The sequence below is a fragment of the Sceloporus occidentalis genome, unplaced genomic scaffold (assembly GCF_023333645.1).
Source record: "Sceloporus occidentalis isolate IW3139 unplaced genomic scaffold, rSceOcc1.0.p SCAF_17, whole genome shotgun sequence".
In the NCBI taxonomy this organism is placed as follows: Eukaryota; Metazoa; Chordata; class Lepidosauria; order Squamata; family Phrynosomatidae; genus Sceloporus; species Sceloporus occidentalis.
Genome location: NW_028316997.1, coordinates 132,060 through 156,246, shown reverse-complemented (window position 1 = coordinate 156,246; position 24,187 = coordinate 132,060). Strand labels below are relative to the sequence as shown.

The 24,187-nt window shown below is 40.4% G+C and overlaps 1 protein-coding gene across 1 annotated transcript in view; it reads left to right on the top strand.

Moving 5' to 3' along the window:
• Positions 1–24,187, top strand: part of LOC149302717 (receptor-type tyrosine-protein phosphatase R-like) — a 69,270-nt gene that overhangs the window by 6,000 nt on the left and 39,083 nt on the right. Inside the window, exons 2-4 of the mRNA XM_089482061.1 lie at positions 1,315–1,608; positions 21,529–21,642; positions 23,671–23,826. Coding sequence (XP_089338187.1) covers positions 1,315–1,608; positions 21,529–21,642; positions 23,671–23,826 — 564 coding nt within the window. The remainder of the gene's footprint in view (positions 1–1,314; positions 1,609–21,528; positions 21,643–23,670; positions 23,827–24,187) is intronic.

The window sequence follows — 24,187 nt, the reverse complement described above, 5'->3', positions numbered from 1 at the left end:
ACAAAAAATAAACTAAAAAAAGACAAAAAATTATAAAAAAAAGATAATACTAATAAAAAAAGAAAAAACCTTCCATGCCATTACCCTAACACAACATTTTAAAAATATAACCCTCCTGCCTTGTTCACAACCCCCAAACCCGTTAAGCCATAAGTAGGAAAAATACTACCCTATATGTAAGGGATGGATGTGGCTCTCTAGAAAGAAAAAACTAAGGAAGTGGGGTATCTCCGTAATCAGGAGATGCAGCTAAACAATTTTGTCTGGGTTTCTCTGCCTGAACACCTACCCTGTGCAAAACAATCTAAGCAACACAGACGGTTGGTTAAAAAAGCACAGGAAATAATTTCTGCGGCCACCTTTGACAATGATTGGTGGCCAAATAGCTGCATGAAGAGTGCCCAAATACCCCTGATATGATAGTCTGGGTTGTCTGCTTTACAGATATATATACTTTTGTGGGTATTTTTGGTTTATTTGTTTAAAATTAGAGTTGTGATTCCATCATACCTAATGTAAGAATTCTACAGCTTTGTAAAGAATATTGTACACCTTATAGTATGTTCCCTATAATTTTATATAAATTATTTCTATATAAATTAGGTATTTCTGAAATCAGGACACCTGAATTGATAAACTTGGAGGAGATTTTCCATCACTTTACCTAATTTTGTGAGGATTCAGAGGGGAAAATAAATAAAAAATTAGGGTTTGTTTCTAATTTTAGCTAGTTTTTACAAAATTTCTCATCCTAAATTTTCAGCTAATTATCTAACTATGGTATCAAAAGAAAGCCCTCTCTCTGTCCTTGAAAAAAACTATATAGATAGTTTACATGGGTACACTATTCATAGGAAAAGAGAAAAATCAGTGAACCGACATACCGCAGAAATGGCAAAATTGCTCCGGGCTTTGAGGTACCAAAAACCCCTGAGACTGAAGGGGTTAAACTAGGTGTATAGGGTGTATTTGGATGCCAACTGTACCGTTATAATTAAGGCCAGCAGAAATGTATTGATATGCTTTTTCATGTGCATAACCATACTAAACACACAAACTATTATCTATAAAATGCTTTTAGATGGATGTATATGTCATTCATTCAGTAGTCATACTTAAAATCTTATTTAAAAAAAAAATCAAATATATTATTTATGAAGGGTTATCCTTCTCAGACCTGTGATAGAAAAACAGAACTAACAAGAGTGTGAATAACACTTCCCTTGGTGTGCCAGTTGTGAAAGCATTTTCTAAAAGATCTGTTAAACTCATTATTTTAATGAATAACTCCTTGTCTTTTGTAATTTTAAAGAGTGCTTCTCTGGAGACCATGATCATTTCTTGGCATTACATCAGAGGAAGAGTGGGAAGCCCAGGTTTATTTACCGTCATGTTAAAAGTATCGAAAAGAGTTTACACTTGGAAAGACAGAAGATGCCTAGTCAGAATTTTCATTCCTCCACTCATCTGAAAGACAGCAAATATCTACCTACAATGTTTGCCTTCCCACGCTCATCACATGGCCAAGCTCTTAATTTGCTGCCTTCTAATGACCCAGATGTTGAAGTAGAAAATCAACCAGTCCCACAATCATGTGTGATTCTAGTGGTAAGTATAATATTTAGTCAGCTACATTTTATTTGCTATAAAATATTGTTATTACATCAGAAATTAATTCACAATAATTCTCTAGTGATATACCCTAATGTGCTAGACTTTACCTGTGTTTTGTTGTTTATCATGATTGTTCTAATTTTATGGCTGGTGAGCTAATTTAATTTTTTTGCTGTAAGGGTCAGTATTTGATTTGTGATGCTAATGGTATACCAATACATATAATATAACTGTAGGATGTCTGTGAGTTGTATCTCATTCCATGTATTTGTATCACATCCATATTTACAAAATAGAGGATTGATTAATACACAAATATTTTCTTATGTTGTGGTGCCTTATGGTATGTGATGCAGAATTACAAAGTGTATGACTCTGCTCAGGTTCTATGGCATGTATTTGGTTGCTTCTAAATCTCTTTTTTATGTATTTGTGTCCAATGTAACTGTTGTAGCACATGAACACAGTCTGTATTCTTAACCTGATGTTATTCATGGGCCGCTGTGGACCAATATACAGTCAACTGGGTTAATTCACATGAGGATGTGTGCAGTCATGTTGGCATGTGTTGGACAAATAATCCAACATGTCTATTTACTACTGCCAACCCAAATAAACACTCAATAACACCACAACCAGTTTGGATTAACAGTTAAACTATGTCAGGTTTTGTCAGTCAATTTAACAAAGCTTATCACTTATAATATATTTATGTATTTCATTTGTTAGTTACTTACAATTTCACTTTAGCAATGGTATCTTGCATGGCCAACTGCCTTATTCTCTGCCTTCCTTCTAAAGCTGCCAAAATATTTCACAATGTCATTCATGCAGACTGTATATTTACTGCAGAAATATAACATGGAATTGTCCTGATGTAAACTGTCATTTATACATATGCATTATTAAATAGTTGGTCACATGCCAAGATATCTTTAAATAGGAGGTCCCATGGAAAACAAGTATATATTTCTTATCAAACGTAAAAAAAAAAGTGCTGCCTACAGTAGCATGTAGTTAACCTTAACAAAAACATAGTTTTACCTCTTTTTTTTACACTGCCATTGTTTACAGTCATGATATTTTATGTGACTCTTGCTGCACCACACCAAGCTGATTCTTTATGGCAATGCTGGTGGAGTCCATTCCTCCATATAATATCATAAGCCAAAGTGACCTGCTAGATCAGCTATTCTATAATTTATCGCAGGCAGCATGATAAGAAGTCAGGTTGTTTATTAGTCTGGGATAAATTAACAAAGCTAGTATTGTAAAAAAAAAAAAAAACAGCAAAATGAGACAATTAGTTTTTTGGTTTTTTTTATGGTCTCAATTTTTTACTGTGTCCCCCCTTTTCCGCAATGAAATTTCATTTTGTTGCTCTCTTTATATATTTAGTGGATATGTACTTTTTTTAATATTGATTATCATTTTAGCAAAAACCAATGTTTTTGCAAATTACCTTTAGTAAAACACAGTATTCATTTATAAAATGCATGTTTTTAAAATTCTGGATATATATCATATGTAATATTGAATTATACAAAGATAGCCTCCACTATGTACAAATTAAATTAAAGGCAATTTGTTAACATCCATTTTCTCATAATCCAGTTATGTATTCTGTGCGCTAAGATAAATTGTAAGTGGTCTGGGTAATATATTACTCTGCATCACAAATATTTTTTGTCGTTATCTAGAACAAGTCTAAGACAGAAATGTTTAGGTCAGTGTACCATTTCCTGTGAGCATACGATGAATGACCATGGTAGTGTAAAGGATACATAGCTAAGTAAACTTAGTACTTAGATGAGCTTGCCACCATACCTGCCAATTCCACCATTAAATGCATCAAAAACATATACACATATATTGTAAATCTAAAACTATTAAAACAATAAATGGTCAGATGAGCTCTTTTTGGATGACTAATCCTATGACCTTCATGCTGGGTTATCAGAGGTATAACCTTATGAGGGTTATCAGAGGTATAATCTTTACACTAACATGCCTTCACTACACTATTGACCCCTTCTAGATACTAGAACAACTATATATATATATATATATATATATATATATATAGATATATAGATATATATATATATATGAAAAAAAATTGCTTTCATTGACAAGGGTGGTCTCAATTATTTAGCCACTTCCCCATGCGCCAGTGATCCTCAATTTAGTTTTGGATTAAGTTTAGGCATTTATAAAACTTAACTAGGCCTGAAAGATATTGGTCACCTAAATATATATCTAAAGCACAATTATTAAAACAGACTCAGCCTCCTAGGGGGAAATATGTGTTTGTCTTGGCACTCAACAGGTTAAATAATGTTAAGTCACTGAATTGTATAACCCAGATTGTTTCTATCCAAACAAGCTCTAAATCCCAAAAAGCAGAGCTTAAAATAATTAAGTTTTATTATTTTAGATTTTGGAACAGATGACAGTTAGGGAGTGTGTGCATGGACCAGTTAGACCCAATTGTTGAACTTTAGGAATCAGCGTCACCTGAACTCCCACTCAGAAACCTGAAGGCTACTTGAAAGTGGAATGTGGATTACAAATGTTAAGAGATCCTGAAGTAGGTACCTTACAAACAAGCCTAAGAAGCATGATTAAAGATAATTAAAAAAAAATAAGAGATTAGTTCAAGGAAGGATAGACAACACTAAATGTCACCGATCGAAGGTGCTTCTTACTCATAGATTATTTTGTGATTAGAACAATTAGTTAATACTTACTGATGTGGCCCATAAAGGTATGTGTTTGTTGGAAATTCCCCAAGACTGATATCCAGAGGGAGATGTTTCCTCTTTATTTGCGGAAGTGAGCTAAAACTTGAGACGCAGGGCAGGCTATTTTGACGCTGTCCATTCTCGGACAAGCTAGACTCAATTAGATGTTTTACATTTTTTTTAAATAATTTAAGACTAAACAAATTATTTAATTCTGGATGCTAGCTTTTTCTTAAGACCTTTCAGAACTAATCTCCTAAAAACATAGTGTGCCATAGCTTTATATTTAGATATGTGTATGTACTCTTTTAAATTCTAGGAATAGAAAAATTTATTTTTGGTAAAACATATCTGCCAGACTACCTACCACCTGTTCGGCCAATATTGCATATTATCAATGACTTTTAAACCATACAATGCTGAAACTAACTGTATTTTTAATATAGTTTTGCGGAAATACTAAAGCATGTTAAAGAGATTTCCGTCTATTCTGCTAGGTCTTTCAAACCAATATCATGTTCTTCATTCAAAGCAAAAAATAATTGTTCAATCCCTACAGTATAAAAGCAAAATCTCTTCTATTCAACACCGCAAGTAATCCTAATTTTAATTGGTATTGTAAGGGCAACATATCAGGTCTACGCCAAAGCTGCAAGTCTAGTATTCATTTTGCTAATTCTCTAGAGCAAATTATTTGAAATCACATGTTCAATTATTAATGGCTTGAGGGAATTCACAAAAGTACAGTTTAAAAAAATAACTGAATATATATCCAAAACGAATCTGGGAACAGCATCTATTTTTACATTTAGATAAAAATTGGAGATAGTTTCTAAGCATGGTAGCAGTGGACTTTACCTATGACACCTGCTATCCCTAAGAGTTAATCAAGTTTTTGTGACTTATCCTTAGAGATGTGTTTTATCTAGGCCAAAAAGCAGTAGAGAAAGACACATTAGGAAAGCTAGGAAAGTCTACGTGTCAATGTATTGAAATAAAAGCAGGAAATAATCACATAGAAAATCCATGTAATAAATCTGCTCGGTATCTATCAGGCTTTTGCCTATGGTGTGTTCATTCTGTGATTCTCAGCATTTAGCTGGATAGTTAATTATAAAAAGGATTACATAACATAATTCAATCAAATAGATATCAAGCAATTAGCGTATAAGCATTAATTAGCTTTGTCAGATTGAAAGTTTTTGCATTATGTCCATGAGAACTTTGGTTTAGTTAAAATGCAATTTCTGCCAAAGACACTTGAGATTTCTTGTGATGTAGCTGTTCTGCCATCTGTAACTGATGTTATGTTAACACAGACCTCTTCTTAATTACATGAAACAACATAATGCTGTATTTTTAGGGCAGTTGATGCATTTTGATTTAAGCAATACCTTGTCCTGATGCTAGGCTAGAAAATGGAAGGTAATCTGTAGTCGTCAACTATTGGTAAAGATGTATTGAGCGCTCACCAACTTATCCTTTTTTCTCTACCTCACCTCAACCACATCTAATCCTCAGGGCTCTCTCCATGTTTTTCCTGATGCATCATTATCAAATAACAGCATAGGCATGGCTGTGAAACTTAGAAATTGTACCAAAGAGGAACAGCGTTCTATCATATGCTTTTTGTGGGCAGAAGGTATGCCAGGAGCACAAATTTATCTTTGCATGTGTGCTCAGTTGAAGAGGTTGCAGGAATGCTTCATGTGAGTGTTGGATCTGCCTATGCCCTGATTCATGACAGCCTTACGTTCAGTAAAATGTGTGCCAGGTGGTTGCCTAAGCAGCTGGCAGAAGAGCATAAGTGCAAGCGCTTAGACATTTGTTCCCAACACATGGCCCATTATCGTGAAAAAGGTGATGATTTTCTGCAGAAGAAAGTCTTTGGTGATGAAACGTGGGTTCACCATTAGGAACCTGAAAGCAAGCGGCAGAGTATGGAGTGGAAGCATCCATCATGATGATGATGCATAGGCATCGCTACAGGGGGGCAATTGCCCCCTACATTATTCCTTGCCTGCCTTTTGCCCCCTCCCACTGAATTTGGAAACCCCCTCCAGCTGCAGGACCAAATGGCACAGTTCCATCTAAACATATGGGCACACTGGGCAGTTGCCCAAGGGCCCTGATATTCTGGGGGCGTCGTATTGAATCACATTGATGCCATCAAAATGATTCACCACAAAGCCTCTAAAACAGTAGCGTATCTATAAGGGAGGGGCGAGCGGAGAGGCCACCTCCCCTGGGTCGGTCTTCAGGGCTGCGCCCAGGCAGCTACAATCTCCCTCCAACCGCCCCAACAATTAGGAGTACGAGGTCGGTCACTTCAGACCTCAGCTTCCGTTCTCTCTAATCACTACGCTCCAGCAATTGATGCCGAGCACCAGGATATGATGTCGTAGCCCGCACTCTGCATCAATAGCCGGTGCATAATGATTAGGGAGCACTATGGGCAGGTGTGTGTAAGGGTAGTGTATGTGTATGGGCAGGTGTGTGTAAGAGCAGTGTAGGTATTTGTCTGTTTGTAAGCTGGTGTGTGTATGTGTATATGTGTCTGTAAAGGCAGGGGTGTGTAAAGGCAGTGTAAGTGTATACATGTGTGTGTATGGACAGGCTTGTGTAAGGACAGTGAATGTGTGTATATGCGTGTTTATGGGCAGGTATTTGTAAAGGCAGCATGTAATGACAGTGTAGGTGTATATGTGTTTATGGGTAGTTGTGTGTAAAGGTAGTGTAAGGGCAGTGTGTGTTTATGGGCAGGTATTTGTAAAGGCAGCATGTAAGGGCAGTGTATGTGTATATGTGTGTTTATGGGCAGGTGTGTATAAGGGCAGTGACAATAAAATAACCAATGTAACAAAATAGCTGAGGCACAATATTCCATGCTTGCCTCGGGACAACCTGTTGCTACGTCTCTGCACTCTGCACTGTAAACTATTAAGAAAATCTTTTGAGGGTTTTCCTCTTTCTTAGGTCTAAAGCAATACCTGATCTTTCTTAGGTCTAAAGCAATACCTGAGCAAGAGAGGAAAACTTTTGAAAGCTTGTGTTTAAGGATTGTGTTAATCCAATAAAAACCAAAACATATAGAGTGAGTGAATATGATACGTGGAGGCTGGGATACATTGATAGCATCTGGGGGTATGTTCAGATTGATCATAGGGGCCATGGAAGTAAAGTGTTACTCATAAATGAGAGACTAAGAGAGGTATGTTACTGGTGGGGAGGCAAAATTGTGTGTAAATAGATGAGAGAAAGAGAGGCGAGAAGAATGGATGATGCAGATAGGAGTACAGGAGCCGAAGAAGAATACAGGAGGAGGAGAGGAGTAGAGGGGGGGGGGGATCGGGAGAAAGAATTGGAAACAATGCTGGAAAAAAATAAATAAAAATGATATAATATTTTAAAGCAATACAATCTGCCAATTGCTCTAAACTACATAATTTGCCAAAAAAATGTATAAGTTGAAAAGAGGGCATGTTAAACTCATTAATGTAGATAGGTATAAACTAAATCAACACACTGTAAAAGTTAAAACAAATGCTTAGTACATGCACAGATGAATCTAAATACACATTTATACAGACAAATTAACTATTTGATTCACATTACTATATGCCAGCATTACAATAGAACACAGAAAATGGTAGTTGATGTGGTGCATTTGAATAATAATGTTATTATTAACATTATTATTAGATTTATATCTGCAACAAAGAAGTGCTAAGTAACAAAAATAAATAAACTTACAAAGGAGGGCAGTTAAATAATAATAATAAAAAAAACAAAGTCTAACACAGTAAAACGATTTTAAAAATAACCTTTGCAATCTTGGCACTTTTTAAATTGTGCATTATTTTATTTAAGTTGGTTTTTTTGCTTTAATGCCACCCTTTTTTGTTTAAGGTCATTCATACATACAACTATCCGTGTATAAATAATTTCTGATTGCTATTATTTTTGTTATTATGACTAATTAGAAAATATATACATATATGTATTTTGAGCATATTTAATTGCTGCCACATTTGTATGCAAAACAGCAGGATGCTAATGTGTAAATGTTCTCTTTGTCTTGTATGAGTTTCAATTTGTATCAAGGGGATCTAGACACATTTTTGGCTAGTTTAACTTAATCAAAACTAACTGTTCAATTGCTTGGATCTTAATTGGCTGCCTGGAGGACTGCTTTTGGTTTTATAAGCTTTTTTAGATCTTTAAAATAAAGTAGGGTGCTTTGTGAGCAAAGTTACATTTGTGGCTACTTTGTAACAATTAAGCCTTAGGTTTTTTACTCCAATAGTTTGGAGTGTTATTGAATCAGGCACAATAAAGTATCAAATAGAGATAACTGAAAATATTTTTTTGGCCACAAGAGGCCACTATAGTCTGGCACTGCTGAACAACCTACAAATAACGTTCAAAAATGCTGTATTCACAGTAATTTATTTTGTTATGTGAAATTAGTTTAATTTTTCAATGTAATTGTTCTATTCTTGAAAACATTCTTACAACAGTTTTAGGTTTATGTCTCAGTTTTATGCCGCAAGTATCTTTCTGAATCAAACCACTCTGTGTGAGCACAGGACCGAAAAGGTTTAATCTGGACAGAATGAATAATAAATGTGTAAAAGAGAATAAAAACAAGCTTATTCGTCAAAAATAATAATGCAGTTATAAAAACATTTTGTTTGTTTAGGTAGATAAGGCAAACATTAATTTGCACAAATTGCTGCATTAACCCTTTTATTATAGGCGTCATATATTTTTAAATGAGTTCCGTTTTGTGAACCATTTATTAACTATTTATTAAGAGAGTGAGAGAGGGGGACACAGATACAACCTTTTAAAGTATCAGACTATTTGAATATATCCTGCTTTTTTGAATCAAAGCATTATTAATAATATTTCCTAGTTATTAAAAATATACACCACCCATGGGTTACATTTATTTTAGCTATGGCAACACAACTTACAAACCCGATATTATTTTCCATTGGAAAAACAACATTCACGATAGGATTCTCTGGAAAACATTTCACTTGCTTTTTTATTTATTTGGTTACGTGTGTTTTCCATAAAATGTAATTGCACATTAAGGTACTAGAAAACAATTACAAGTTTCTTGCCATTTTGCAGTTAAACAAGAAAGTGATCTAAACTTAAACTCCAAAAATAGCAGTGCAGTACAATATGTGCACATATTTACAAATAGAGAAAGAAGGTTTGGAGCGTCTTGCTTCCTGAAGTTAATCTAATGGAACAACTTGAAAACTTGGTAATTAGAAACCTGCATTTTAATTACATGTAAGTATTTCTATGTAATGTAATGTAACATGTAATGTTTCTATTTCTCTATAGTTGCTTAACTACTAAGTGCAGCTATAAACGACTTTTTAAGTTCGGCAACAGCAAATATAATTTGTGACATGCCATATTACTGTTTCTGCTAATGTCCGAATATCAATTGACTAGCTATGTAATTATTTTCTATAAATGTTTGTATAGGGCAGACTGGCTGTTAATTTAATAAAATATTGGGTTAATTTGTGTGATTTTAAGAACAGGATTGGTTTAGTAGATGTTAAACACTTGTAGGCAGAGGTAAAAAGTGGGTTCTTTTTAAAGGCACTGGACAAGATATCAGCAGGAACAGAGCTCATGGAACAGAACTGGATTTGACCCTGGAGTACAGCCTCATCCTGTTAGTATAGTCAGTGCTGAACCCATGGCTAATAACAGTCCTGACAACCATGCTGTGACGGACTCGTCCCTTCAGGCACACCGCTGTGGATATTATACAGCCCAACCACCCGTTCCCCTGGAACCCAGTTTCTATGTTTACCCCACACCGCCAGGCCCAGTACCAGGACATACAGGTTCTACTTTTGGAACTGCTGGGCAGCTAGAATAGCCTCCTGCCCCACTATGTGTACCAGACAGGATTATCTCCACAGGGTGCCCAGCCAGGGCTCCTGCCTGACTATCGGTGGAAGATATCAGAGGCTAATCCCGTTATCTCCCCTATTGTTCCTGGGAGACCTGAATCCCCAGCTAAAGGGGGCGGTTATGTTACTCAGACGTCTCATTCTGTGTGTTTATATGGATATATATACCTGTGCCTGTGGACAATAAAGGTTCTGAATGTTATACCCTACACTGAGTCTCGGCTAGTGACTGGGAAAACGGGGAAAGTGTGTGTTGTCCCAGGCTAAGGGAGCACAAGACAGCGGAGGTAGTCGGTCAGACTAACCAGCTCCGTGACATTGGTGGCAGCGGTGGGAATTGCTCCTAGCTAAACGGGACATCCAAACCACTACCAGGACCAAGAAGCCGAGACGGAGAGCACCCTACGAGTGCATGGACCAGCGGTATGCTAAACTTAAGCGGAATACTTTGAAAGACCTCTTGGAGGCTCGTGGAAAGGTTGCCAGCAACAAAACCCGGGATACCCTCATTGTGGAACTTATGGCGGACGACCAGGCTCAAGCCGACCCTGTTACCCCAGCAGACCAGGATGAGTTCCAGAGGGATGTTCTGTTCCGCCTGTCCTGCTACGGGCCCCATCCACCCGCAGAGATAGTGAACCGGGTGATAGCAGAGGTGACTGCGCTAAGGTTTCCCCAACAAGCACGTTCTTCAGGGGAAAGAGATGAAATTGCCCACTTTGAGGCGAGTAACCGCCGAAAGCTCCCCTATGCAGCCTTCAAATCCTTCATCGAGGCGGAGGGGGACATCGAAGGATATCTCCAAGACTTCGAGCGGCAATGTCTGTTGCAACAAGTGAGAGACGCAGATAAGGTAACCATCCTTGCCAGCAAGCTCACTGGCCGTGCGGCTGAAGCCTACCGAGCAGTGGCCGACGAGGACTGTAACAGCTATGAGCGAGTACGAGAACAATTACTAGCTCGTTTCGCCATCACCCCGGAGGCACAAAGACTCAAGTTCCGTAGCCTGCGGAGGATGGAGAAAGACACGTACCAAGAATGGGGGCATCGGATGCAGAAAGCAGTGCAAAACTGGCTCACAGGGAGCCGAGCAGTGACCGCTCAAGAGGTGACTCAGTTGTTCCTTCTGGAGCAGTTTTTTAACCACACTCCCCCTGATGTCCGGGACTGGGTCCGGGACCGTCATCCCCGAGACCTAGCCCAAGCCGCCAGCTTGGCAGATGAGTACCAGGACACGCGCCGGGCTAACTCGACCAACACCCGGCCAGCCCCTCGGTATCTGCCAGCCCATTCCCCACCGCAAGCTACAGCCATGGGAAGTCCTCGCTGCAGGCAGCCTGGCAGGGTCCTTACAAGATAACGCAGCGACTCTGTGACACCACCTATATTGTGGCCAGATGTTCAGATGAGCGGGTCCAGCGGACCTTCCATGTGAACATGCTGAAGCCGTACTTGGAAAGGGAGGAGGCGGTGGTCGCCATATGCAGCCCCGCTGTAGGGGAATGGGAGGGTCTGCCCCTGCCCGGCTTACCAGGGGATATTGAAACCCAGAAAAGTATAGAGAGTGTTAGGCTAGGAGAAGGGCTGGCCCGCTCAGAAAGGGACCAGGTCACCCAGATCTTAGAGGAACGACGAGCAATGTTCTCATCGCTACCTGGCTACACCCCCCTTGCGGTTCATAAAGTGGAGACCACAGACCCCCATCCCTTAAGGCAACCCGCTTATCGCGTCCCTGATGCTGTCCGAGAAAGCATGCGTCAGGAGATCAGGGAGATGCTAGATCTCGGGGTCATCGAACCCTCCGTAAGCCCCTGGGCTTCCCCAGTCGTTCTCGTCCCTAAGAAGGATGGCACCACCAGATTCTGTGTTGACTATAGGCGACTGAATGACCGCACCGTGACTGATGCGTACCCGATGCCCCGGGTAGACGAATTATTAGACCGGATCGCAGGGGGAAGGTTCCTCACCACTATCGACTTATGTAAGGGCTATTGGCAGATACCTCTGGACGCGGAGGCTAGGCCGAAGTCTGCATTCATCACCCCATATGGCTTGTATCAGTTCAAAGTCATGCCGTTTGGGATGAAGAATGCACCGGCTACCTTCCAGCGGATGATAGACCGACTGCTGGATGGGTTGCAGGAGTATGCCTGCGCCTATCTAGATGACATAGCCATCCATAGTGCCACCTGGGGGGAACATCTCCAGCATCTACGGACAGTGCTAGACAGAATCCGCGATGCAGGGCTGACAATTAAGCCAGACAAGTGCCACATTGGTCTGTCTGAAGTCCAATATCTAGGACACCGGGTGGGGTGTGGGAGACAGAGACCAGAGCCCGCTAAAGTAGAGGCGGTTGCCAACTGGCCAGTACCCCGTACTAAAACACAGGTCCTAGCGTTCCTAGGGACTGCGGGTTATTATCGTAAGTTTGTCCCCAACTATAGCACTATTGCGAAACCCTTGACTGACCTGACCAAAAAGAATTTGCCCCGACAAGTCCTGTGGTCTCCGGAGTGCGAGGCGGCGTTCAAACAACTCAAACAGGCTTTAGTGCAAGCTCCTGTACTAGCTGCACCAGACGCATCCAAACGCTTTGTCGTCCATACAGACGCTTCTACGTTCGGGTTGGGAGCAGTACTAACCCAGGTCGGAGACGATGGCGACGAACACCCAGTGGCATACATCAGCCGCAAACTACTTCCCCGGGAGGTGAGCTACGCCGCCATTGAAAAAGAATGCCTGGCTTTGGTTTGGGCTCTCCGCAAGTTTCAACCTTATTTGTATGGACGATCCTTCACCGTCCTTACGGATCATAACCCCTTAGTATGGCTGAACAGGGTAGCCGGGGACAATGGCAGGTTATTACGGTGGAGCCTAGCTCTACAGCCCTTCAACTTCACCATTCAGTACCGTCCAGGGAGGCTCAACGGGAATGCGGATGGGCTGTCCAGACAAACGGAGCTAACGGGGTGATTGTGTTTGGGAGGCGATGGGTGCCAGGGCTTCGAACCATCCCAAGCGGACCCGATTGGGGTCGCGCTGGGTAGGTCGAGGTGTTCCACAAGGGGGAGCATTGTGACGGACTCGTCCCTTCAGGCACACCGCTGTGGATATTATACAGCCCAACCACCCGTTCCCCTGGAACCCAGTTTCTATGTTTACCCCACACCGCCAGGCCCAGTACCAGGACATACAGGTTCTACTTTTGGAACTGCTGGGCAGCTAGAATAGCCTCCTGCCCCACTATGTGTACCAGACAGGATTATCTCCACAGGGTGCCCAGCCAGGGCTCCTGCCTGACTATCGGTGGAAGATATCAGAGGCTAATCCCGTTATCTCCCCTATTGTTCCTGGGAGACCTGAATCCCCAGCTAAAGGGGGCGGTTATGTTACTCAGACGTCTCATTCTGTGTGTTTATATGGATATATATACCTGTGCCTGTGGACAATAAAGGTTCTGAATGTTATACCCTACACTGAGTCTCGGCTAGTGACTGGGAAAACGGGGAAAGTGTGTGTTGTCCCAGGCTAAGGGAGCACAAGACAGCGGAGGTAGTCGGTCAGACTAACCAGCTCCGTGACACATGCCTATAGTCATGGTGTCAGAAGTCCCAGGTTGATGACCCATTTATTGCAGGATTATTCCATATTGGGCATTGTTCGCATGGAGAAGGGGAGAGGGTATCTTCTGTAGGTGTAGTGTGATGTCACTATGCAATCCATGTGTTGTTCATGGATATGTGTGTCACACATTACATTCTCCATTGTGCTGGCATGGGATCCTAGAGAGTTGGCAAATATGTGAATCTGATACCGCATGTTATCTTTAAGAGTGGCTCTCTGGTACTAGCTCTGAAGATGTATCAGTAACCCACTACCATCTTAGCACCCAGTTTTATACCATTGGTAAACATGGTTATCTGCTGCTCTTTAAAGTGATAGGTATTGCTAAGAAGATTAGGCAGCTGTGATGGCCCAAGTTGATCTGATTAAGGATATATAAATTGAACAGGTTTTACTAATGGATTACAGTCATGTTAAAGAACTGAGTTTTTACTGTGATTGATTACAAACCAGCAGATGGAAGTGCCATTTTCAAATAGAATATTGGAAAATCTGAAGCAGGCCATGATGTCAAATCAATACTACAAATAGTCAAATGGAACAGCAACGTTTGATGCCTGGTATTTCATGATTGATGAGGGGATAATTATCTTCTGTAGAGTGGAAATGTTACTTTCTATTTATAATTTATATCTCATGTATACTCTGTCATCAGTCTACCCACATTGATACTAGATGGTAGTTATATAGATACACAAATACATCTGATCACATTTGCGCTACTTAACATAAACATTTTTATAGCAGGTAAGTATTTAACTCCAACTATAAGCATTATGTTTATATAGCAGTTTGAAGCTTTAACAATATCTTTAAATAAAAGGTAATGTAAATATATCAGTGTATATATAAAATATATCAATCTGTGTAGTACCTGTAAGTATGCAATAACTAGGCAAAGTAAATTGCAGCATACCAGGCATGTTTTTATGCAGCTTTAGGCTAGGCATCTACAGATCAACTGAACTTTAATGCAGGGTTATTTAATGCCCTAATCTATAAAGCACAGCAACAAGACACAAGGTAGTTAAACTGCATCAGCATGGTCTCTCACGGGCAGAAATGTTGAGGCAGACAGGGGTCTCTTTTGTGCTCTTTTGAAGAAGCACAAAATAAACCTGCATTGTTGAGGACCGTAGACACAGTGGTCAGCCAAGGAAACTTGCAGCTCACGGAAGAGTTCCTCCTGACAGGGAGAGGATCATCACGTCGGAGGACAGCAGGGAGAAAAAAAGTATTACCAAAAAAATTGTTAGTGGTTAGAGTACCCATATTCAAAGGGGGGGGGGCAGAATTCCCTTGGGACATAAATTAAATAATACAAACGGGGGGCAGATGGGTAGTGGCATTACAAAATCAATAGGAGGGGTGGCTGGCGGTAATACACATGGCAGGGGGACATCAATAGACAAGAGGTTGGTTGGGCATTACATTAGCCAATACAAAAAGGGTGGGGGCATCAATACACAAGGGAAGGGGCTGGCTGGGGCCTCACATAAATCAATATACAAGGGTGTGGGAGCATACATGCCCAAAGGGGGACAATACACAAGGTTGTGGGGGACACATTAATCAATACACAAGTGGGCAAAAAAACAAAAGAGGCAGTTAATGACAAAGCAGTGTAGAAAATACCTTTTTTATGCTTCGGTGCAGCAGAGCCTGTCCTGGTGTGTGTGTTTGGGTGTCAGAGCCTGTCCTGGTGTGTGTGTGTGTTTGGGTGTCGGTGTGGCAGAGCTTGTCCTGGTTTGTGTGTGACAGAGCCTGTCCTGGTGCGTGTGTCTGGGTGTCAGTGTGACAGAGCCTGTCTTGGTGTGTGTGTTTGGGTGTCAATGTGGCAGAGCCTGTCCTGATGTGTGGGTGTCAGAGTGGCAGAGCCTGTCCTGGTGTGTGTGTTTGGTGTGTCAGAGCCTGTCCTGATGGGTGTGTGTTTGGGAGTTGGTGGGGCTGAGCCTGTCCTGGTGTGTGTGTTTGGGTTTTGGTGTGGCAGAGCCTGTCCTGGTGTGTGTGTGTGTTTGGGTGTCGGTGTGACAGAGCCTGTCCTGGTGTGTGTGTTTGGGCTTCAGTGTGGCAGAGCCTGTCCTGGTGTGTGTGTGTTTGGGTGTCGGTGTTGCAGAGCCTGTCCTGGTGTATGTGTTTGGGCTTCAGTGTGACAGAGCCTGTCCTGGTGTATGTGTGTTTGGGTGTCGGTGTGGCAGAGCCTGTCCTGGTGTGTGTGTTTGGTTGTTGGTGTGGCAGAGCCTGTCCTGGTGTGTGTGTGTTTGGGGTTCAGTGTGGCAGAACCTGTCCTGGTGTGTGTGTTTGGGGGTCGGTGTGGCAGAGCCTGTCCTGGTGTGTGTGTGTTTGGGGTTCAGTGTGGCAGAACCTGTCCTGGTGTGTGTGTTTGGGGGTCGGTGTGGCAGAGCCTGTCCTCGTGTGTGTGTTTGGGTGTCGGTGTTGCAGAGCCTGTCCTGGTGTATGTGTTTGGTGTGTCGGTGTGACAGAGCCTTTCCTGGTGTATGTGTGTTTGGGTGTCGGTGTGGCAGAGCCTGTCCTGGTGTGTGTGTTTGGGGGTCTGTGTGGCAGAGCCTGTCCTGGTGTGTGTGTGTTTGGGGGTTGGTGTGGCAGAGCCTGTCCTGATGTGTGGGTGTCAGAGTGGCAGACTTTTTTAGTGTACTGATTACTCCCAGTCCCATCACATAAAACATATAAAAGTTGATCAAAAAAACTTTTCCAGTGCTTTTTTCATTATCGACAACTTAACCCTGTATTAATATGCATTATAAAGCTAATAGGCCATATTTTCTCTCAGTGAAAAATGAGTGCAGCCCACGCACACGTACATTTCTGATGAAGTAGCCCACTGCAGAAAAAACTTGGACACCCCCTGTCCTAGTACATACTTTTCCATTTTCTTCAAATAAAGACAAGTCTAAAACATCTAAAGAGGTGTTACTGATCTTAGAAGTAAACAGTTGGTCATAATCATTTTCATTCAGTGTGGCCAACAATCCATTCCAAAGGGTTTTTCCCCCCGGTATATATTCATTATGTCACCTAACAACGCATGCCCAGCCCGCCATCTCTCCAAATAATGTTCACGTAGCAGGGAGCAAACCTGGTCCCCGTTGCTGTGCCACAGCTCTGCAAAAAGGATTCCTGCCCAAAAACAAAATAATTATGGGTTAACATAAAACCGGGTACAATCCAATATAAAAACATTTTGTTTTTCGGGAATGTCTGCATCTCCTTCTTATACTTAACTGGCTGCCTCTATATAGCAATTACCAGAAGGATAACTTGCTTAGTCTGGTTGTATATGATATTTCCTTCCTTCCTTTTTCTTGAGAATGTTTCTTCCACTGGCTCCTCCCATATACTGTACATATATATATATATATATATATATATATATATATATACAGCCAAGTCATTGTATAACGTCTGAAAAGAAGGGAAGTCTACAGGCCCTAACTGTGAAGGTTCAGTAAATGCTTTCAAAAGATCTATCAATGTTTTTCTGTCAGGAAAATCAGATAAACAATACAGCAGCTCGTCCATGTTAAAGTTAAAAAAACAAAAACAAAGGACAAAGAAACATTCCTGATTCCCACATTTTAAATACGTAGACATGTATTAGTTTATTTTAATTTTTCATTATTTTGTATATTGCCCAGATAAAAAATAAGATGTAATATTGCAGTTGCAATATTGCAGTATTTTCTCTTTGCAGCATCACATGATGCTTAGAATATAATATTTTGGAGATAAACAAGGTTTTTTTTAAATTTTCCATTTAAAGTAAAGTATGTTGGGGGCGTACTGCATTAACCTCATATTGTAGTCTTTTACTATGCAGGATGAGTCTTATTTAGGGTGTTCCTTCACAGGTATATTGTCACCAAATGGCCCTGATTTTGAGGATCCTCCCCATATAATACAGTATCATGCTCATGTCAGAAAACCAAAATCATAAACAGATATTTACTACGTACAGCAAAACACTGTGGTCAATAGGAATAAGAGTTATAGGAAGCTACAGTAACATTAACTGATTGCAGTAATACCCAAGGGAGCACACTTCTGCACTTACGGGACTTGCCATCACTCTGGAAACCATACAATGCACCATCTTCATGAGTCTTAATTCAGTATACCCGAAATAATCATTACATTAAATAGGTATGCTAATTTTTTGCCCAATCCTCAACTAGACTGATAGAATAAATAGAGAATTATTTATTGTGTTCAACATTAACCTTTTATCAGCTTTAAAAATTATATCATTTTACCATTATTATCATTATTATTTATACTAAACACATGTAACATGTACATGTAAAGGCGACTCAGAAAAGGCTTATATTACTCTATAAAAACCTTGTGTTATTTGGTTTCTTTGTTTTCCCTTTGAATATTATATGCTGGGAGCTGGTTAGAAATTGTACTAATTAGTGAGACAATTTATAGAAAGTGTCATCATCTTTCCAAAGCCAGGTGCTCAAGGCACTGGGCTGAACACTCAGAAGCACACACTGCAAAGAGATATGATTGTCATGGCTCTGATTTGTAAAGGCTTCCTGCTTTATATTGGTTAAAGATTTATCAGAAATCTAAAGGTAAGCCGGTTTTCTTAGATCGCATAGGTAATAGAACAATGTAACTGCTTCCATTTCTTAAAGATTTTAGAGAGATTTTGGGTACATTTGTCAATTATAATTGTATTATTCTTAGGAGAAGAAAAATCAGGATGCTGTCTTATTTGCATAATAGCTAACATGCCGTTAAATTCTAACTACAAATATTGATCATATTAGTGAATGAGATTCTGGATGTCATTTACTTGAATTATTTATATGGCTTTTGCTTGCTACACAAAATCTAGGTAGGAGCTTTTTGTGTTACTGATATGATATCTTTATTTATCGTTCTTTGTTTGTGAGTACAGCACTCATTTCGGATGTATGTAATGATTCGGTGTGTAAGAGTAAAACATTTGAATGTTTTTTTTTTTAATTCATATTTTATTTGTCTTAAATATATTCCTATTCACCACTATGTTTTTGCTTGCAAATCTCATCTACTGAGAAATACGGTAGTTGTGTCACTTCATGTATCTACAAGCTATATACATGTACATGCAAGGGATCCGCTAGCATTTCATAGTGAAGTGATCACTTTTATGAATGATAAAGAAATATTTTTGTGGCATTTAGACATGTTTGATGTCATGTAGCTCTGATTTATTTCCCCTTGTCGTCTTGCTCTTACCTCTCTCTTCATAAAGATGTCTTATGCTGTGGCAGTTTGCATGGAGTCCATAACGATGGACACACTTGATAAGACTGGCCAGCTATTGGCATCAGCCACACAACTTTAGTGGTTGCATTGAGAGCAACTGTCCTATAGAACATCTGGGCCCTTGGGAGGTCTGATAGGAAGGAGCAGAAATATACATGCCTCGAGCAAATCTCTATCTATGCTTCCTTGCTAGCAATGATTGGCAATAACTGAAAGTAACTGGAAGCAGAGTATAACACGAGCCGTTTTTATTTGCTCAAATTGATGTTCTTAGACTCCCTACAAAGATTTACTTTCCACTAGGTATAGTATATGGAGTGTAATGAAATTATATGCCCTATTTATTCTTTGTGAAGCTACTGAATCGGCCATATAATGGGGGTCTAAAATGAACTCTTTAGAATTTAAGGAAATCGTATTTGCCTTGTGAGACCAATAAAACATTATTCAGATTTGTGCGGTTCAAGTTCCTGTCTGTGTCCCTGCTCGGTGTCAATGAAAGCAAAATAAAACAGCAAAGACAAAAGTGGTTAATGATTGATATGATTAGTTCATTTGAATGGGAATCTTGCATTTTGTGAGCTCACCTGCATGTACATGATGATTGAATGAATTGTCCGTATACTGCTTTAACAATTGGCGCTATTTATGTACGGGAACATAGTTGGATAACCGGTGAGGCTGCACCTGTAGTTTACAGGAGGAATGTGGTTTTATTTTAAACAAAAAGGTCCTGCCATTCTCACTTAACACTTTTCCCTACTAACTGGATGACGAAACAAAGTGAATATGACACAGGGGTCATGACCCATGCAGGCAGAGAGTAGACACAGGTCAGAATTGCCATCTAGTCCAATTCCACTCAAACAATGTGAATTTGTGTTGATTTGAAAGGGAGAATAAATAGCTATTGATTTATTGGCCCAAGAAAAAATTATGTCTTTAGTCATAGTTGATACCTTTTATTCAAGGGCAGGCTGACCTGGGGGGGAGTTGACAGGGTAGTCGCGGAGCCATGAACCTGGCTTGATATTTTGTGACCTCACAGTAAAGGTGTAACTGCTCGCACAGGTGTGAAAGCAGCTAAAAAAAGCTCCAAAAGGTAAGGGAGTTAAGTAGGCAGTGAGATAAACGGCAAGAGAGTTAGGTAAGTAGTGAGTATGTACACTCAATGGTCACGTTATTAGGTACACCTTGCTAGTATCGGGTTGGAACCCATTTTGCCTTCATTCTTCGTGGCATACTTTCTACAAGGTGCTGGAAACATTCCTCAGAGATGTTGGCATCACACAGTTGCTGCAGATTTGTTGGTTGCACATCCATGATGTGAATCTCCCATTCCACCACATCCCAAAGGTGCTCTATTGGATTGATATCTGGTGACTGTGTAGGTCATTGGAGTACAGTGAATTTATTGTTATATTCAAGAAACCTGTTTGAGATGATGTGAACTTTGTGACATGGTGCATTATCTTGCTGGAAGTAGCCATTAGAAGATGGGTACACATTGGTCATAAAGGTCATATTGGTCATAAAGGGATGGACATGATACTCAGGTAGGCTGTCATGTTTAAACGATGCTCAATGGGTACTAAGGAGCCCAAAGTTTGCCAAGGTAGGATGGATCCATGCTTTCATGTTGTTTACGCCAAAGTCTGACCCTATCATATGAATGTCGCAGGCTGGAATCGAGACTCATCAGACCAGGCAACGTTCTTCCAATCTTCAAATGTCCAATTTTGGTGAGCCTGCTTCAAGGTTCGACATGTTGTGCGTTCAGAGATGGTATTCTGCATACCTTGGTTGTAACGAGTAGTTATTTGATTTACAGTTGCCTTTCTGGCACTGGTCTGCCCATTCTCCTTTGACCTCTGACATCAACAAGACATTTTCATCCACACAACTGCCGCTCCCTGGATAATTTCTCTTTTTCGTCCACACAACCGCCGCTCACTGGATAATTTCTCTTTTCCGTCCACACAACTGCCGCTCACTGGAAATTATTTTTTCTGACCATTCTCTGTAAACCCTAGCGATCCCACTTATTCATGTATAAAATTGATGGACTATGTATCATTTCTTAGCATCTATCTTATTTGCGCAGTCATTCATGGGTATATGGTAGGTATAGCCTGCACATATCCTGTGATTGTTATTCGTGCTTATATGTATATTCTGGCAAAACCAATATACGTGCATATGCGTAAGTTTTGTCAAAGGTCAACAGTTGGGAATAGAGGTGAAAAGGGCTTCAATATATATTTCAACAGAGAATTTTACATTCCAGTCTGGAATCTTGTTCTGTTTTTCAGATGCTGAAAATGGATGTAAACAAACTGAACACAACATTGCTCCGGAGGTTCCGGCAGGGAATCGCTGCAGCTCTGGGATTATTGCCGCAGCAAGTTCACATCAATCGACTGAACGTAAGTCCACTGTGTCTACCTGTACGTAATAGCTAATGTCTATCTGCCTTTCTGGCAGTTGAGCTAGGTAGTCGTATGGCATGTGACCAGATAGGTTTCCGCAGATGTTTTATTACTAAATAGTACAATTATTTCAAATTCATCCTAGTGTATTAGGATAGTGAGACAAATTGTGATTTATTTACAGTAGCTTATTTTCTTTAAAGTTTGGTTGATGGAAACTCACCTACGTCATTTTTTGTTTCTATGGGAGTTTGCCAGGGGTTGAAATTGCTACTATTTGCTAAAATTCTGAAATTTTCATGCAGCTTTATCAGGGCCGGCCCTACAATGGGGCCGACTGGGGCAATTGCCCCAGGCGGCACTTCAGAAGGGGCGGCACTTTGCCGCCCCAAGCGGGGTTTTTTTGTTTTTTTTGAAGCGGAGGAGAGAGAGAGGGGCACCGAGTGGTTTTCGCTTACCCGCTCGGCGCCCCTCTCTCTCTCCTCTGCGGCGAGTTTACCTGTTCGGTCTCGGTGCCGGCTTGTAATGCAGAGCGCCGGAAGTGACGCGAATTTCCGGCGCTCAGCATTACAAGCCGGCACCGTGGCAGCACAAGGAGACTCGCCGCAGGACTGTTTAAGGGTAAGTACCGGGGGGGGTAGATAATGCCGCCCCCCCCCGGCGTCGGCGGGGGGCGGCATTTTAAACTTCGCCCCAGGCGGCGTTAAGTCTTCGGCCGGCCCTGAGCTTTATATAAAATACAGTAAGCAAATAGTGGACAGTAGACACATCTGCATAGATACATGTTTATACCAGAAAATGTACGTCTGTAGCATGTGTCTGATGTTTTATTATTTTGGTAGGGAATGTTGCCACCTACGTCCTCAATCTTCTTCTGTCTTCATTCTGTGAAGGAAACCTCAAGGGCCTCGAGATATATGCTCAGATGACAGATTCATTTTTCACCTGACACAGTTGCACTCTCTGACTGTTTCAGGGACATTAAGGAAACAAAAATTACAAATGTTCACTCACACTCGACCAGCAGATATGGGCACTTTGGGTAAATAGAGGGACTGGAGAAGATGGGACGTAAACTTAGTTGCAGCAGTAACACATATGGCAGCTAAAGAGTAATTATCTAATTCTTCTTTGAACACTCAGAGAATATTTCCCCCTAGTGGAACAGCTCAAACAACATTCCCGTCTGTGCTCTTTGGTCCCTGCTCAAACATTGTTAGTAGACAAACCTTCAATAAAAGCTTTTATTAACTAAAAGTTCTTATGTAGTGACTTGCTGCTAGCATATATATGTAATATCAGAATAAACTTTCATACAGTATCCTTATATGATACACTCCACCCTGCTGGGTAAAATTACAAAAGTATCAAGTCTATAATAGTCTGTACTTGTCCACTCAAAACCAATGCATCTCTACAAACCATGAAAAAATGAAAGCACCAATATGCACTGCACCCCCTGGAACCCTTATCTTGCCAGTATGTGGCCCTGCTAGAGCCTGGTACAGGGTTATGATGTCATAACAGAAAGCTGACCCGCCACAGAAAATGGCCAAGGAGTGATGGGTCAAAAATGTTGAGTAGATCGTACTAATTTAAGCTCAACTCAATGTTAACTTCAGGAGGGTTTCACATTTTTCAGGGAATAGGGACCTGGCAACCTATCTTCATGTCTGATTGAAAGAGACACACATACTATATTAAAAGAAACACTCACTTGACCTAGAAGTAAATCATATGTGATGAGTATGTATGTCTAGCCCAGGCATGTAATCTTGAAGTTCACAACTTATTAAAACAGTGCTCAAGGCAAAATTGACTATATTGACTATATTTGCTTTTGTGACCACATGTGACATAATTAGTGATTTATTGATGTCAGTAAGTTTAGCTGAAAACCTGCATTTCTAGATTCCCTTTCTGCAGTTAGTTTTGATGTGTGCAATCACATTTCTCTCATATTTGTGCAGAAAATGTAAGAAAAGGGGAAGTTCACAATCTTTCACAAGCTTCTTATTTACACAGGGTAAGAAGAATTGTGTCGAGCTCTTCATTTCTCCGCTGAACAAAAAAATAGGTGTTCCAGATGCTCTTCCTTCTGCTGAAGTTTTACGGTCCCTAAACCTGCATACCCTACACCAAAGACTGTCGCATTTTGGAATCACTGAAGTCTCAGCAGAGGTAAGCCATTGGGTTATTGGATCACATTGGTACATTTACTTATTACAGGAGTAATATGGCTGTACGCAAAGACACCTATCTCATTTCGTTAGTCTGCAAAAAGGGTATGGTTTGATATATATTCTCAGCTTTTTTGTTATCATAGTCCTTGAAATCCACCTTGATAATCAAGCAATGATTATTTTTAGAGACCATTCAATCAAACTGGATTTTAGGTAAACGAGAAATTATTAAACTTGCCCCAAGGTGGATCATTTATAAATCCCTTGGTTTGTGCAAGTTCAATCTAGTATTCACATAACTCCTTACTCTCTTCCTCCTATTCTGCTGGTTGAAATTATGTAACAAACCTAAACAAATA